Source organism: Myotis lucifugus, unplaced genomic scaffold (genome assembly GCF_000147115.1).
Source record: "Myotis lucifugus unplaced genomic scaffold, Myoluc2.0 scaffold_22, whole genome shotgun sequence".
In the NCBI taxonomy this organism is placed as follows: domain Eukaryota; kingdom Metazoa; phylum Chordata; class Mammalia; order Chiroptera; family Vespertilionidae; genus Myotis; species Myotis lucifugus.
In genome coordinates, this window is record NW_005871070.1 from 6,840,360 (window position 1) to 6,855,159 (window position 14,800).

At 42.1% G+C, this 14,800-nt stretch overlaps 1 protein-coding gene across 1 annotated transcript in view; it reads right to left on the bottom strand.

Annotated features, from left to right (window-relative positions):
- Positions 1-14,800, bottom strand: part of AKAP6 (A-kinase anchoring protein 6) — a 373,936-nt gene that overhangs the window by 287,806 nt on the left and 71,330 nt on the right. Inside the window, 1 exon segment of the mRNA XM_023751526.1 lies at positions 9,672-9,923. Coding sequence (XP_023607294.1) covers positions 9,672-9,923 — 252 coding nt within the window.

Sequence of the window (14,800 nt, forward strand, 5' to 3'; positions counted from 1 at the left end):
CGAAGGATGGATGGAAACAGAACTGTTACATCCACAGACCTCCGTTCTGAAGGAGAAACCAGGTGAGCAAACTGAAGCTGGACCTCATGTAGCTGCTGCACCCTCTGTCCCTTCAACCAAGTTACCCCGAGTTCTGACCTCTCTATAGGTTTTTCTGTTCATTTGCTTGTTGTGTTTTGGCAATGTTCTCTTCCTTCAGATCTTCAACTTACCTTTATCTCCTATTCCCCTCACTCTCACTCTATATCATCCAGATAAATAATAATGATGAAAGGCCTCATTTCACCTTTCTAAACCTCAGTTTCCTCCTCTCTAAATGGGGATGGTTGATTACTACTATTTCTTTTTCATTTAAATCTCCCAACAACTTTCTTCCGGTGTTGGGTCTATATTATTGTTTTATACAACCAGAGCCTGAGCCAAAAGAAGGTGCATAACTAGCAAATGTCCATACTCTGACCTTGGTACCATAATTTTCTGTGGTTCATTAGATATTATTTTAAACGGACATACCCCCTACTCCAGTTTGTTCTCCACATTGCCACCAGAGTAAGCTTTACAAATCTGTTACTGTTAATTCTCTGCTTAAAGTTCTTTATTAGTGTCCTGCTAAGTAAACCCAAACCCTTCCAAGAACAAACATGGCTTCACTGAACCACAGTGTCTGCCTGCCTCGGGCCTTTGCACATGCTATTTCCTCTGTCAGGAAAGTTTCCCACCTATAATACCCTGTAACTTATGGATTCTTACCCCCTCAGACCTCAGATTAAGTTGTATTTCTTCAAAATTCCAAACCCTCACCTAAGTCAGAATCTTTCCTTAGAGACTCTTGTAAAACTGTTGTTTTTCCTTTAAGAATTTGTCTCAATCTTTAAATAAATACTCTGTGGTTATTTCATTACCTTGTTTTTCCCACTAGTGTGTATGCACCACAACAGTATAAATCACATAGAAAATAGCTGACTCACCAGGATACCCGCAACACTTAGCATAGTGATCTGCATAGAACAAGCACTCAAGACATATCTGTTGAATAAAATTTCAGGGTGGGGGACCTTTTTTCTGCCAAGGGCCATTTGGATATTTATAACATCATTCAAGGGCCATATCAAATTATCAACTTAAAAATTAGCCTGCTATATTTAGTCAAACATTTAATTAACTCACTGCTAACACCTTGGCAGGGCCAAACCAAATGATTTCGCGTGCCTTCTAAGGCCTGGAGGCCAGATGTTCCCCACCCCTGCAATACATGAATGAATGACGACATTTTGGAATGTATCTCTACGCCTTCATGTAACTTCTTCCTCTGATTATGTAGTTTCAGTTGACTCCAGTGATGAAAAGCCCAAGCTTCAGAGTCAAATTCTACCTCTAGCACTAGTTAGTCATGTGACCATGATCCAGCAACTTGATGTTGCTAAGCCTCATTTCCTTCATCTGTAAAAAGGGAATAATGATAAGCCATGTTATAGCGCTGTTGTGAGAGTCAAAAGAGGTAATATATGTAAAACACAAGTCTGACACATGGATAGGTATTTAATGAATGTTCACTCATATTATTATTTTACTATTCAAGTATATTTAGGAAGAAACTTTTATCAAAATGAGAGAGATACTTATGGCAATTATACTGCACAAAGTGAGAAAACAGTATTAACTGCCAAAATGATCTAAATGGAATTGTGTGGCTTTAATGCTGCATACCTGGACCAGGATCTTTAAATAACAAAGTCAGAAGCCAAAAATCACCAAGGAATGAGACAGCCAAATAAAGTCACACTTTATACAACTTTTAAAGAAAGTACCGTATTTTTCCATGTATAAGACACCCCCCCAGTTTTCCAATCCCAAATTAAGAAATCAATATTTTAAACATTTTGCTGGTTTTCCTCTTAAGGCCTTCTTTTTTGGCATCTTAAGGAGTTGTTCTTCCTGTTTTCTCCACTGTTTGATCATACACTCAGTGGGAGGAGGTCCAAATTGTCTCTCTGCAGCTCTATTTCCATGCTCTTTTGCATAGCTGGTTACATTCAGTTTGAATTTTGCAGAGTAAGACAATCGCTTACCAGTATTTATCTTTTTATTTTTTGACATCTTTATGGGCTCAGAATGCTCTGGTCCCTGTTGCATCTGTGCACTCTCCACCTCCACCTCCAATTACGGCATCAGCTGACGTCGGTAACAATAAGGCTCGTGATTGGAGGAAGCCTGTTTGACAAGGTAAGGGCAGCTACGCACCCGCCAGGCTCCCTCCTCGGCTGACTTCTGTGTATAAGACGCCCCTCGATTTTCAGTCTAATGATTTTAGAAAAAAATAACGTCTTGTACATGAAAAATACGGTAATGTTGGGGATTCCAATTTAAAGGCAGGTTGTGTTTTTATTTTTTTAATTTAGTGGCTTAGTATTCAGAAATTACTCCTTTTGAAAATGTATTATAGCCGAGATGGATGGCATGGCTCAGTGGTTGAGCATTGACCCATGAACCAGGAGGTCATGGTTTGATTCCCGGTCAGGGCACATGCCTGAGTTGTGAGCTCGATCCCCAGTGTGGGGCATGCAGGAGGCAGCTGATCAATGATCCTCTCTCATCATTGATGTTTCTGTCTCTCTCCCTCTCCCCTCCTCTCTGAAATCAATAAAAATATATTTTTAAAAGTGTATTATAAGTGATGGGTAAGTTCCAAGCTATCCCATTAGTTGATATTTAAATTACTAACTAGTTGAAATTTGCATTATTTTCTACCCGATTTCTCATAAAGGCGCAGCACTGTGGCTACTTGAGCGAGGTTAGAGAAGCATTAAGAAAAAGTGTTTCTATGATGGGTAGAGAAATAGGAATTTGGGAGTTCGAGTAAAACTTAGACACTGAAAGTGTCAGCCACCGGATTCTGGACAGGCTTGGGACACAGTAGCCCTGGAAAAGCTTTGGTCCCCATTTTCATGGTCATAGAACTTAAAGATCAGGCATACTGTCTAGCTAGAAAATAAGGGATACTCATGAGATTACATATCAGAGAATAGAATATGGCTCCCTTTTCCTAGGTCTTCCCCTGAAGACCCCTTCCCTACCCAGTCCTTTGTTTGGAAAACAAAATACTGCACTCAAAAACACTTAATGCTCCAAGGTAAACCCTCTCCCATCCTGTTCCGGCCCAGGCCAACTATTTCTGTGCATGGTGGATTGTCACTCATGGGTAACTATTTTTAATTCAGACTGCGTTTTTAATGTGAAAAAAATCCCTCGCTGAAAAACAAAACAAACAAAAAAACAGCACATGGCATATCTATTTCATATCCTAAAGACCAAGTGACAACCATCTACCTATATTTTTTTAACCCAGTTGGTTATTAAAGAGCATTTTTCAAAAGTATTGTTATAGATTTCATCATGCAGAAGCAACTTTTTTAAAAAACAAAGTTCTCAGAAGTTTCTGAGAGCAGATCAATAATTAATAAGTTTCATTTCTTAAAATATTGCTTAGTTATACCAATGTATGTAGTCCTATTGCTTTCTTCTGGACCACATTCCCAGATAGTTTTCTAAAGCATGTAAGTAATGAAGTTTCAGGTGGATATGGAGGTAGGGTAACAGTGCCCGTTGTTTTTACTATTCTTTTTTATTTCAGAAATATCACATATAATTGTGTAGTATCATTAGCTTGCCATGGCTGCCTAGCAATGTCTAAATTCAAATATACCTCCTTTTAATATGTCATGAAGCAGTTTCTCAGATGAAGGTTATGTTTTATTCAGACAGTAACTTATTCACTTTATTGATGGGTAATTTATTCACTTTATTGTTTTTAATAATTAGCACTACCTGTGTGACTTTATCTCTCTCAATCTCAGTCCTCTCATCTGTAAGATGGATGCAATAATATCACCTACTAAATAAGAATAACAGCACCTGTCATCCCATGAATCTCATGAAATTTTGAATGTGATTCCTAACATGTGTTATTTTTCTTTGATTAGTGCCTTATATGTAATAGAAAATTGATAAATATTTAGGGAAAACAAAAAGGAAAGCAGGAAGGAAAGAAGGGAGGGAAGACAGGATAGAGGGGGAAAAGAATTATTATTACAACAGAGAACAGTTAAAAGCTGGTTTTGTTTGTTTTATTTAATTATTCCTAAATTTATATCCTATTTCCCTACAAAGCATTCACTTAACCTCTGTTAAACTCAGCTTTTCCATCTACAAACTGCAACTATTTTTAATATCCCTTACCATTAATAAATTTTAAAAAATGCTTATCACAGTAACTAAAATACAGAACATTTCAGTATAACACATTATTACACAACTAGAGGCCCGATGCACTAAATTCATGCAAGAGTAGGCCTTCCTTGCTGAAACCGGTTTGGCTCAGTGGATAGAGCGTCGGCCTGCAGACTGAAAGGTCCCAGGTTCGATTCCGGTCAAGGGCATGTACCTGGGTTGCAGGCACATCCCCAGTAGGAGATGTGCAGGAGGCAGCTGATCGATGTTTCTCTCTCATCGATGTTTCTAACTCTCTATCTCTCTCCCTTCCTCTCTGTAAAAAATCAATAAAATATATTTAAAAAAAAAAAAAGAGTAGGCCTTCCTTCCCTTGGCTGCCGGCACCAGCTTCCCTCTGGCACCCGGGACCCAGGCTTCCCTTCGGCTGCTGGCAGGCACCTGGGACCCTGGCTTCCCTCGCAGCCCAGGCATCATCCAGAAGGTCATCTGGAAGGACATCCATAAGGATGCCCAGTCTAATTAGTATATTGTGCTTTTATTGTTATAGACTAGAGGCCCGATGCACAAAATTCATGCAAGGGGCTCGGCCCTCACAGCCACGGCTTCATCCAGAAGGTTGTCAGATGATTGTTCTGTTCTTCGGTCTAATTAGCTTACTAGAGGCCCGGTGCACGAAATTCGTGCATGGGTAGGGTCCTTAGGCCTGGCCAGGGATCAAGGCCAATCTGTGGGGTGACTGGTGGGGCTATCGGAGGGCCCCCACTGGCACCCGCCTTAGCTGGCCTGGCGCTGCCCATTCACTGGCCCTGCTTGGGCTGGGGGCAGCTCCTGCATTAAGCGTCTGTCCCCTGGTGGTCAGTCACATCATAGAGACCGGTTGTTTCACCGGTTGTTCCACTGTTTGGTCAATTTGCAAATTAGTCTTTTATTATATAGGATTAGCTCTTTATTATATAGGAAGGTGATTTTTACCCTAAAGTGTTTTTCATTTGTTTGGCTGGTTTTGTTTTAGTAAGGTGTTTGCCAATTTGCTTACAAGATATGGTCTGCTCTATATTTAAGTTAAAAAATCATATATTTTGTTTTAGCCAGGACAGGAAGAGAGAGAACTTGCCACTTTCTTCTCGACTTTCAAATTTACTCTTTAATGTGGTTTGAAACTCAACCAATTTCCAAGAAGGGCAAATGCATTTGCCTTTATTGGAAGGACATCTACTATTCTAGTTTATCAGCATGTTTTATGCCATTTCCCTCTTCATTCTATAAATCCTTCACAGCTGAATTTATTCTGATAAATTCAAGAATTTTATTCTAATTCCCTTCCGGTTTCCCACAATTCCGGTATGCTGACAGAAACAAATAAAACTAAGCAGTCTTTGAAATGTTCTCATGGAGTCACACTAAAAACACAAACAAATAGGATCAGGAATCCACAGCTTCGGGAAAGATGACAATGGAGACAGTGTTTTAATTCATAGAAAAATATCCACAAAGCAGATGGCTAAGAATTCACTGTTCCTTTATCCCTCATATAGCATATTGTTACAAGACTAAACACTGACTTTAAACATGCAAATGTATGAAATTGCTTCCAATTAAATCTGTAAAAAATTGCAGAGCTCACATTGTGAAAACCTTAATACTACTTACTTGCAACATAACTGTGAAAATAGCAGCCTGTACCTGTACCTCAATTGCTTTTCATCATTCTTGGAATACTACTTCACTAATGATATGCATTCAAATATATGCATGGTAAACGTATTCCACAAAACTAACAACAATATAACAATATATCCACAGCTCCACAACAAGGGTTGGCAATCAGTAAATGGTTATTAAATGAATAAACAAATATGTAACATAAACTGGTTTGACTCAGTGATTTCTAATGTCCCTCTAGTAGTAGCAAGTGGGCAGATCTGATGACTGTTCAATGGATGCTTGGCAGAGCCAGCAAAACACATGGGGAGGAACAAAAAAAGAATGCATAGGTCAGGGATGCCAGGTAGATATCTAAGGAAAGATCTCTTCAGCATTTAGACAAACCTTTCCCATCTATGATCTTCACCTCATTATCATTCATCTCATAGGTACCAGATCTAGGGCAGAGTGGGCCAGTAGGAATTCTTCATAGTCTCCCATAAGCACAAGAGTACCTACTTCAGAGGGATGGCATCTGGGGACTGACACCCCATCTATATATATAAAAAGCCAGCGACCAGAACGTTGTAACGACCAGAACGACCAGTCACCATGATGTCCACTGCGGCCAGCGAACCTTTCGTGACCCTCCTCCCAGTTGGCCCCACCCCTGATCAGCCTCTCCCACCCCAATCGAGGGTGGGGCCACCAGCCAACCCCCCCCACCTGGCCCCACCCCCAGAATCGGCCCCCCACCCCCAATCAGGGGAAGGGCCGGCTGGCCAACTGCCTGCAGCCCCTCCCCATGGCCGGCCCCACCCCTGATCAGCCCCCACCACTCTGATCAGCCCACAGCCCCTCCCCCCAGCCAGCTCTGCCCCCGATCACCCCCCCTCACCAATGGGGGGTGGGGCTGGCCGGCCAACCTCCCATGGCCCCTCCCCCAGCCACTGACCCCTGATCACCCTCCCCACCCCATTCGGGGGCAGGGCTTCCTGGCCCACCGCCCAAAGCCTCTCCCCATGGCTGGTCCCACCCTTAATTGGCTCCCCACCCCAACTGGGGGAGAAGCCTACCTGCCAATCGCCTGTGGCCCCTCCCCCCAGCCAGCCCAGCCCTGGCCAGCCAACCTCCCTCCATCTCCTCCTCCCAACAGGCCCAGCCCCAATCCACCACTGGGGCCAGGCTGGCTGGACCACCCATGCACAAATTCATGCACTGAGCCTGTAGTATGAATATGAATACACAAGCACTCTGCCAAAATCAGTATCACCTCAGTCACTGTCACAATAAAAGGGAAAGCTAAATGAAAATGAAGGTCATGACTTAATGCTAGAAGTGAGCCTAATAGATTTTGATTCCCATTAACTTCCAGGATCTTTGCCACAGAAAGATCATCACTGTTATGAAAATAACTTGGGGCACAGTGCGCAAATTTGTGCATCTTGAAAGTAACTGTGGGCCTCAAGGCTGCAGTGGGCACAGGGGTGGATCTCGGCCCATCCTCTGTGCTCTGGCCCAGCCTTTCCTGTCATAGCCCCCAGTCCCCTGTCTGCCAGCAGCCCCACTCCACGCTGATGGCGCCTGCCCCACTTGCACCCGCTGACGGCTCAGAGCGATTGGGGCCGGCGCCAGCAGGGTGCGCGAGCGGTGGCTGCTACCCCAATAGCTTCTCAGGAGCAGGGGGAGTGGAGAAGCCCTCAGGGATGACCAGGACTAGCAGCCACCACTTGCATCCATTGATGGCACCAAGTGATTGGGACTGGCGCTGGGTGCTGGCAGCGGGTGCGAGTGGCAGCTCCGGGCGCCGGCTGCGGGTGTGAGCAGTGCCTGCACCGGCAGTGGGTGCAAGAGGTGGCTGCTTGCCCTAATTGCCCCTCAGGAGCAGGGAGAGGTAGAAAAGCCCTGAGGCACAATCGGGGCCAGCAACCGCTGCTCGCACCAGCTAATGGCGCTGAGTGATCAGGGCCAGTGCCGGGTGCAAGCAGCGGCTCTGGTACTGGCAGCAGGTGCGAGCTGGGCCAGCGTAAAGAAGCAAAGAATTTTCAGTAACCACCAGAGGCTCACCTAGATGACAGTGACCAGCACCCTGCCTTGGTCTGGTGCCCCCACTCACCTGCTCCACCATCCCACTGCGGCCAACGCCCGCCATGTTCTGCGCATATCATAGCAACCAGGTGTTTGGTTGTTTTGGCGTTCGGTCTATTTGCATATTAGGGTTTTATACATATAGATAATCAACAAGTATAAATTATTTATGAGACTAGACACAGATCTGTTTTGCTTATTGGTAATGTTGGAGCCAGTAAAACATTAATAAATTAATGAACTATGCAACACTCTTTATAAGGCCTTTTAATCTTATATATTCATATAAGTTCCTAATAAACTTGTATAATACATATCTTCCACAAAACCAACAGTGGAGCTCTCAACTGGGTGTTGAGAGACAAGGGACTATATACATACATACACACTCTATGTATCTATATATGGTATATATGTATGTATGTATCTATCTATCTACCTACATACTTATTTATCTCCCTACACACACAGCCTCTGCTTATTAGCTAGCACAATGCTTTGCTCTGTAATATGTGTCCATTTTATTGGGGAATAAAAGAATTTGTTTGGGTTCAAATTTACAGTATTCATTCTTAAGCCATGCATCAAGAATAACAACAACAAATTCGTTAAAGTGCACTTAATATGACTACAAAAAATTTAAATATGTTGATTGTATAAAATTCTAAAGTTCATTGATTCACTACATCCAGAATGATTTTTCCAAAGCATGAATTTAATCATGTCTATTCCCTGAACAAACTGTCTTAAAACTAAAGTCCAGTTCTCTCAATATGGCTTTTTAATATGGCTTTTTAACTTCACTTACCTATTAGTTTAAAGCCTGTTTCCTGGTCCCTTGAACTTTTTGCTCCATTTTTATCTGTAGCTCCTTGAGCCTGTCATTCTCTCTCTTACATCTGCACCTTTGAACATGACATTCCCTCTGTCTAGACATTTTCCACCTCAGTTCACCAGTTTGATCCCGATGCTCCTGTAGGTCTCAGATTAGACTCACTCCTGGGAAGGCTTCCTGTCTGAATTAGGTGCTCCTTCTCTGTCCTCCAGTGCATCAGATAGACCTATCGCCATATGGCCTTAATGTCTGTTCACGTGCCTACATCCCCCGCTAGGCTCTAAACTGCTCGAAAGCAAAGACTATGTTTTGTTCACTATTATATTCCTAGCACCTAATGCTTGGCCCATAGTAAGTGCTCAATAAGTATAAATTAACACGGAACAAGGAGCCAAATTAATACAAGTATGGGATGGCTCTGTCTTTTGGTTTTGTTCCATCCACCAAAAGGGTGGATTACAAACAAATATTTGGTAATACGCAGTTACAATCGGCCCGAGTTTACACGTTTCCCGCACTCCACCACAAATCTGCTTATCTACCTACAAAGAATTCCTACCCCACAGCTCTGTTCACGCGAGCCGACTTAACTCGTTTCCCCCACTCCAAGTGTTAAATAGGGAACAAGGAGCCAAATTAATACAAGTATGGGTGGTTTCTGGGCAAACTATCAGGTAGGTGTGAGTTAATTCTGATCTAAAGCTTCATTCACATTAAAAGTGCCCGAGCTTCTGTCACTAGACCTCGGTTCAAAGCCCAGCTCAGGACCTGCTTATCTACCTACAAAGAATTCCTACCCCACAGCTCTGTGATGAAAACATTCTCAAAAGGTCACACTTGACAACACATGATATGGCTTCAAAAAAATACCCACCTCAGCTGTCTCCTCGGAGAAAGCTTGCAGAATGTCCGTCTGCCTGGTATAGTTGCCATTGGCGTCCTGCAGACCTTGCAGGATGCGCTCCCGCAGAACCAGCACCGAGACCCGGAGCTGGTGCCAGAGGAGCTGTACCGCGTGGATGTCCACAATCACATTGACAGAGTAGGACAGCAGCTTCAGGGAGAACTCAGTCTCAAGGAGGGCATGGATTTGCTCAACATGATCAGAAATATCTTCGCAAATGTCCTGCAGTGGGGAAAAAAAAATAGCAAAGATAGAATGACTTCTTTGCCAAAAGGTCACTTCTTCACCTGACACCAATCATCAGGGCCAACAGGTCAGGTGAGCACATGTTAGAGAGTGAGCCTTTGTTAGTTGCAGGCCATGTTCCTGGGCACCGGGCCTTTTGCGCATACAGGTAAGTTGATCTTTTCCTAACCCATAAAAATTCTTATTCTTTCAGATACCAAAATCCTTTCAGGTGCCAAGCTGAGAGGCCACCTCACAAATCCACTCTCTGTTCTCTTTATTTACAGTTTGTGATTCTGGCAAGTGAGCCAACAGCTATTCTTTTTGCTGGTGGCGAGCTCCATGGAACACACAATGTTTCAGGATGAGGCTTCATCCAGACACCAAGCATGAAGAAAGATGGGCTAGAATTTGTGTTCCATAGGAATTACCACCTATTGTCAATGAACCACGGGGTCTTCAATGTAAAGACCAATTGTCACATTCCCACAGGGAATGTTAATCCCTAAATTCATGATGATATCTAAATTTCATCCCACACTTTGCAAGCAGAATCACTCTTAAGAAGGAAAGCCAGAGAAACCCCAAGGATGAAGAAAGACAAAATAGTTCGTTCTGTAAGACAGAGACAGTATAAATAGAAACATTACTAACTCAAGGTTTCAATCTCTCCCACACATACTATTAGGCATGCAGATTTGGTGTCTGATATGGCACTTACCCTTACAAGTTGCCAAACTCCACTGTGCCATCAGAGGCAGCTACATGGAATGAGCAGCATCAATAGTGATATTTACGTGAGCATTTGAGACAATTGAGCATTAAAATGATACTGATGTCAGATGAACCTGCTCAGTTACCCATTTTTAGTGATGATCAGTGTTTGTTTTTTAAATGGATGATTTTTGGCAAGGCTAACATTTTAAGATAGCATTTGAGTCCTGAAGCCCTATCATGAGTGTCAAAACAGTCATTCTATGCTGGAAACAGCCTGCTGATTCCACGTAATTCAATTACTTGTTTTTAAAGAAAAACTAAAATGTAACCTTATTTAACAATGTGTAAAAATAGGCCGAAAAAAATCTACTGAAGAATGATAGAGAGTTGTTCTGAATTTTGAATATTAAGTACTGTGCAACTCCAATAAATGCTCCAATATTAGTTCTTGAAACCCAAGAACCAGTTGATGACAGTGGTACAAACTGGTGACAACAACAACCTGAAAGAGATGAAAAGTTTAAACTAAATAGACTTTGGAGTCCTAATTAAGTGAAGTTCTTACAAATGTGGCCCATGAGCACATGCAGTCCGAAAGAGCTTCAGGGCAAATACTCCATGACCCTATTAACCAGCACTTGGGAACCAATCATATGCATATTAGTTATCTCTGCTGCTTTCAGCCTCTAACTGCTATCATCAGATATTCCATACTGCCTGGGGTCTCAGCTAATGCTTGCTTTGAGCATCTACTCCATTTATCCCTCACACCTCCTATTCCTGATATTCAACCACCTCAAAGCACAGGCCCTGCTTCCTTTGCCCTCTTAGGATGCTCAGTATTGTGTTGCCTTGGAAAACTCCCTTCCACCCACTGCTGACCACTTCCAAATTCTCTGTACTTTTCTGGCTAATAACCCCATCTCATGGTAAAAACACTCCTTTACTTCTTCACAGAAGAATTATGTGAATAATTGTATTATCTACCTCCTGGTCTTACCAAACCCTGACTCTGCCCAAGGACCTTGCTTCCAAGTTGTCCTCCCAAGAGATGCTACCTATTAGCCCAGGCCTCACCTGAGAGATGGAGGTGTAGGGCTGATGGGGAAGGACAAGCCTCAGAGCTTCTTTGCCACTTTCTGATCATTACTCTTTTGCCCTCATACGAGCTCCCTTCTTCTCTAGTAGGTGCCTACAGTCTACTAAAGCTTTAACTACTTAAAATTTCCCATAATTCTACATGGATGTCATTCATTGTCTTATAGTTTTTCTTCTGAGGAAAAAAAAATGTTCTCCAGCAAGCTCATTCAGATGACTAAATCAAGAGATGTCTCAAAGACTAAGAAACCTATAATTACAAACTGAAGATAATTTTTAAATGCCCTTCCAGCAATAACATTTTTATAGATACTCAAATTGTCCTTAGCCTATCCCATAATTATAAAGGATAGAAGGATAATTGTGTCTGGTTTGGTTTTTTTTCAGCAAATGCCTTAAGTACCTGCTATGTACTAACCCATGTGCTGGGGCACACAAAGGTTATAGTTCCAGAGCCTGCTCCCTAGAGTTCCCTGGTTGGTAGGAGGTGGGGATGGAAATAAAAATTACAGCCAGGAAGGTAAGTGTTCACAGAGGGCACACAGAGAAGGAAATAATTGTGCCCAGGGGGGCAAAGAGGAAGGGGGAAGAACTCTCTTCTAAGGAAGTAATGTTTGGGTCTTGAAGGAGACAACCAAGGGGATGAGAAGAGCATTCTGGGGAGTAGCCAGTATCAGAGAGGTCTCCATAACTACAGACCTAGGATTTGGTACCAACTTCCTACATACAGTATATTACACAGAATCCATAAAAGAAAAACATTTGACTTCATCAACATTTAAAACTCTTGCTATGCAAAAGGTATTTTTTAAGAAAAGGAAACTATAAGCTACAGACCAGGAAAACCTATTTGCAAATCATATATCTACCAAAGGATTTATATCTAGAATATATAAAGATCTCTCAAAACAACAATAAGAAAACAACCAATCCAATTATGAAATAGGCAAAAGACTTGAACAAAAATTTTAAGTGGATATAATGATGGCAAATAAGCACATAAAAAATATTCATCCTCACTAACCATTAGAGAAATGCAAATTAAAACCACAACAAGACACCACTGTGGTCCAATAGGTGCATACCTAGTGGAATGACTAGAACAAACAATTACCAAGTGCTGAGGAGTTCCAGAGCAGCTGGAACTTTGCTGCACTGCTGGTGGGAATGCAAAATGACAGTCACTGTGGAAAACAGTTTAGCAGTTTCTTATGAAGTTGGAGATGCACTTACAATATGACCCAGCAATTTCATGCCTGGGGGTTTATACTAAAGAAATGAAAGCTTAGGTATACACAAAAATGAAAGGAAGGTCTACTCATAAACACCGAAACCAAAATGACCTGCAGTGGGAAAATGGATAAACAAACTATGGAACATCTATACACTACACAGTCTCAAAAGGTGACACAGTGTATATTTCCACTTATATGACATTCTCAAGAGACAAACGGTGTTGATGAAGAGTAGCTGAGTGGCTGCCAGGGGTGGAGGTGGGGGGAGCATGAATACAGGTTGACAGCTTGAGGGAGTTTTTGAGGTGATGGCACTGCTCTGCATACTGAGTGTGGAGATAGTTACAACAAATCTACACATGAGTTAAATTTGTAGGCATGTACACCAAAGAAGAAAGTTAATCTGTCTGTTTCATAAATTTTAAAATAACAACAGAAAAGAAAACCAATTTATAGTCTCTTATTAAATGCATATAATCATTTGTTTTGGGTCCCACACTCCCTTCAGGTTGTTGGAAATTATAAGGAGCACAGCTCTGAAGGTCATGGCACTACAGTCATCAGCCCGAATTCCATAGCTTCCACAGGATTTTCAGACAAATATAAAAGGAAACAAGGTTAAACTAGAGCCCATCTCAAACCATCTACCTTCAAAGTTGAGTAAGATTTTTTACATAGATATTACTGTAATGTGGGTAAGTTAGACTCTCCATTTTCTTGTTTAATTCTCATACTCCACAGTAGCTCCTATAGCAGCGGTTCTCAACCTGTGGTTCTTGACCCCTTTCACAGGGGTCACCTAAGACCATCAGAAAACACATATATAATTACATATTGTTTTGTGATTAATCACTATGCTTTAATTATGTTCAATTTGTAACAATGAAATTGGGGGTCACCACAACATAAGGAACTGTATTAAAGGGTAGTGGCATTAGGAAGGTTGAGAACCACTGTCCTATAGCCTTCAGAATTACTCACACCATAAATTCATGAAGACATTATGTTGCCAACTGCCCGCTTCACTCAAACTTCTAGATATGTTGTGGTCTCAACTGCAGCTGCTGCTGCCTGTCACTGAAACGGGAATCTTCGGTGGTTTCTGAAGTAGTCGACACAACACTGACTTGACCTGAGACTGTTTACAAATAAACTCCAGTCTGATGAGTCAGTATTTTTCTTTATAGTTTGATATTTATGTGGGAGAGGTGCCTTTTTTTAGTAAGATTGTTGTATATTTTGTAGTTGTATCGTTTCTTTCAGAAAGATAGGGCGGTTAAGATAACTGTTATGTATTTAACCAGAATGTCCAGTTGTCACTTACACAGGAGAGAAATGAGGATGCCCTTCCTGTGATTTCTCTAATCGCTTACGGTACTAATACTAACTGTGACCTCCTCGGCTCTGTTAATTGTCCCCGGGAGGAGATCTGGTTGCTGCCTCATCATGAGGCCGCCGTGCCTATTTCCAACAATTTATTTTTCAAAACATCTTGAAGATTTCCTCGTGAAATTCTGTGTCTGTGGCTTGACATTCTGTAAAACTACCCATCTCTAAGGCTCCTTGTGCATTTGGAAGAAAACCTACCCTTCCAGCAACTTCCTCACCAGGTACTGAAGCAACGCGTGGCATCCCAGTTTCATGAACTCCCACAAATGCAGGCCCCAACCAGTTCTCTCCTCTTCTTCCTTCCCCTACATGCATCCCCAAATGAGAAAACATAGCAAATCCCCCCAACCCCTACAACCTGACTCTCCACAGGCACAAACAGTAATTGCTTGGGAATTTCTTCATTTATCTACAACCCTTTTTTTCTATCTCTAC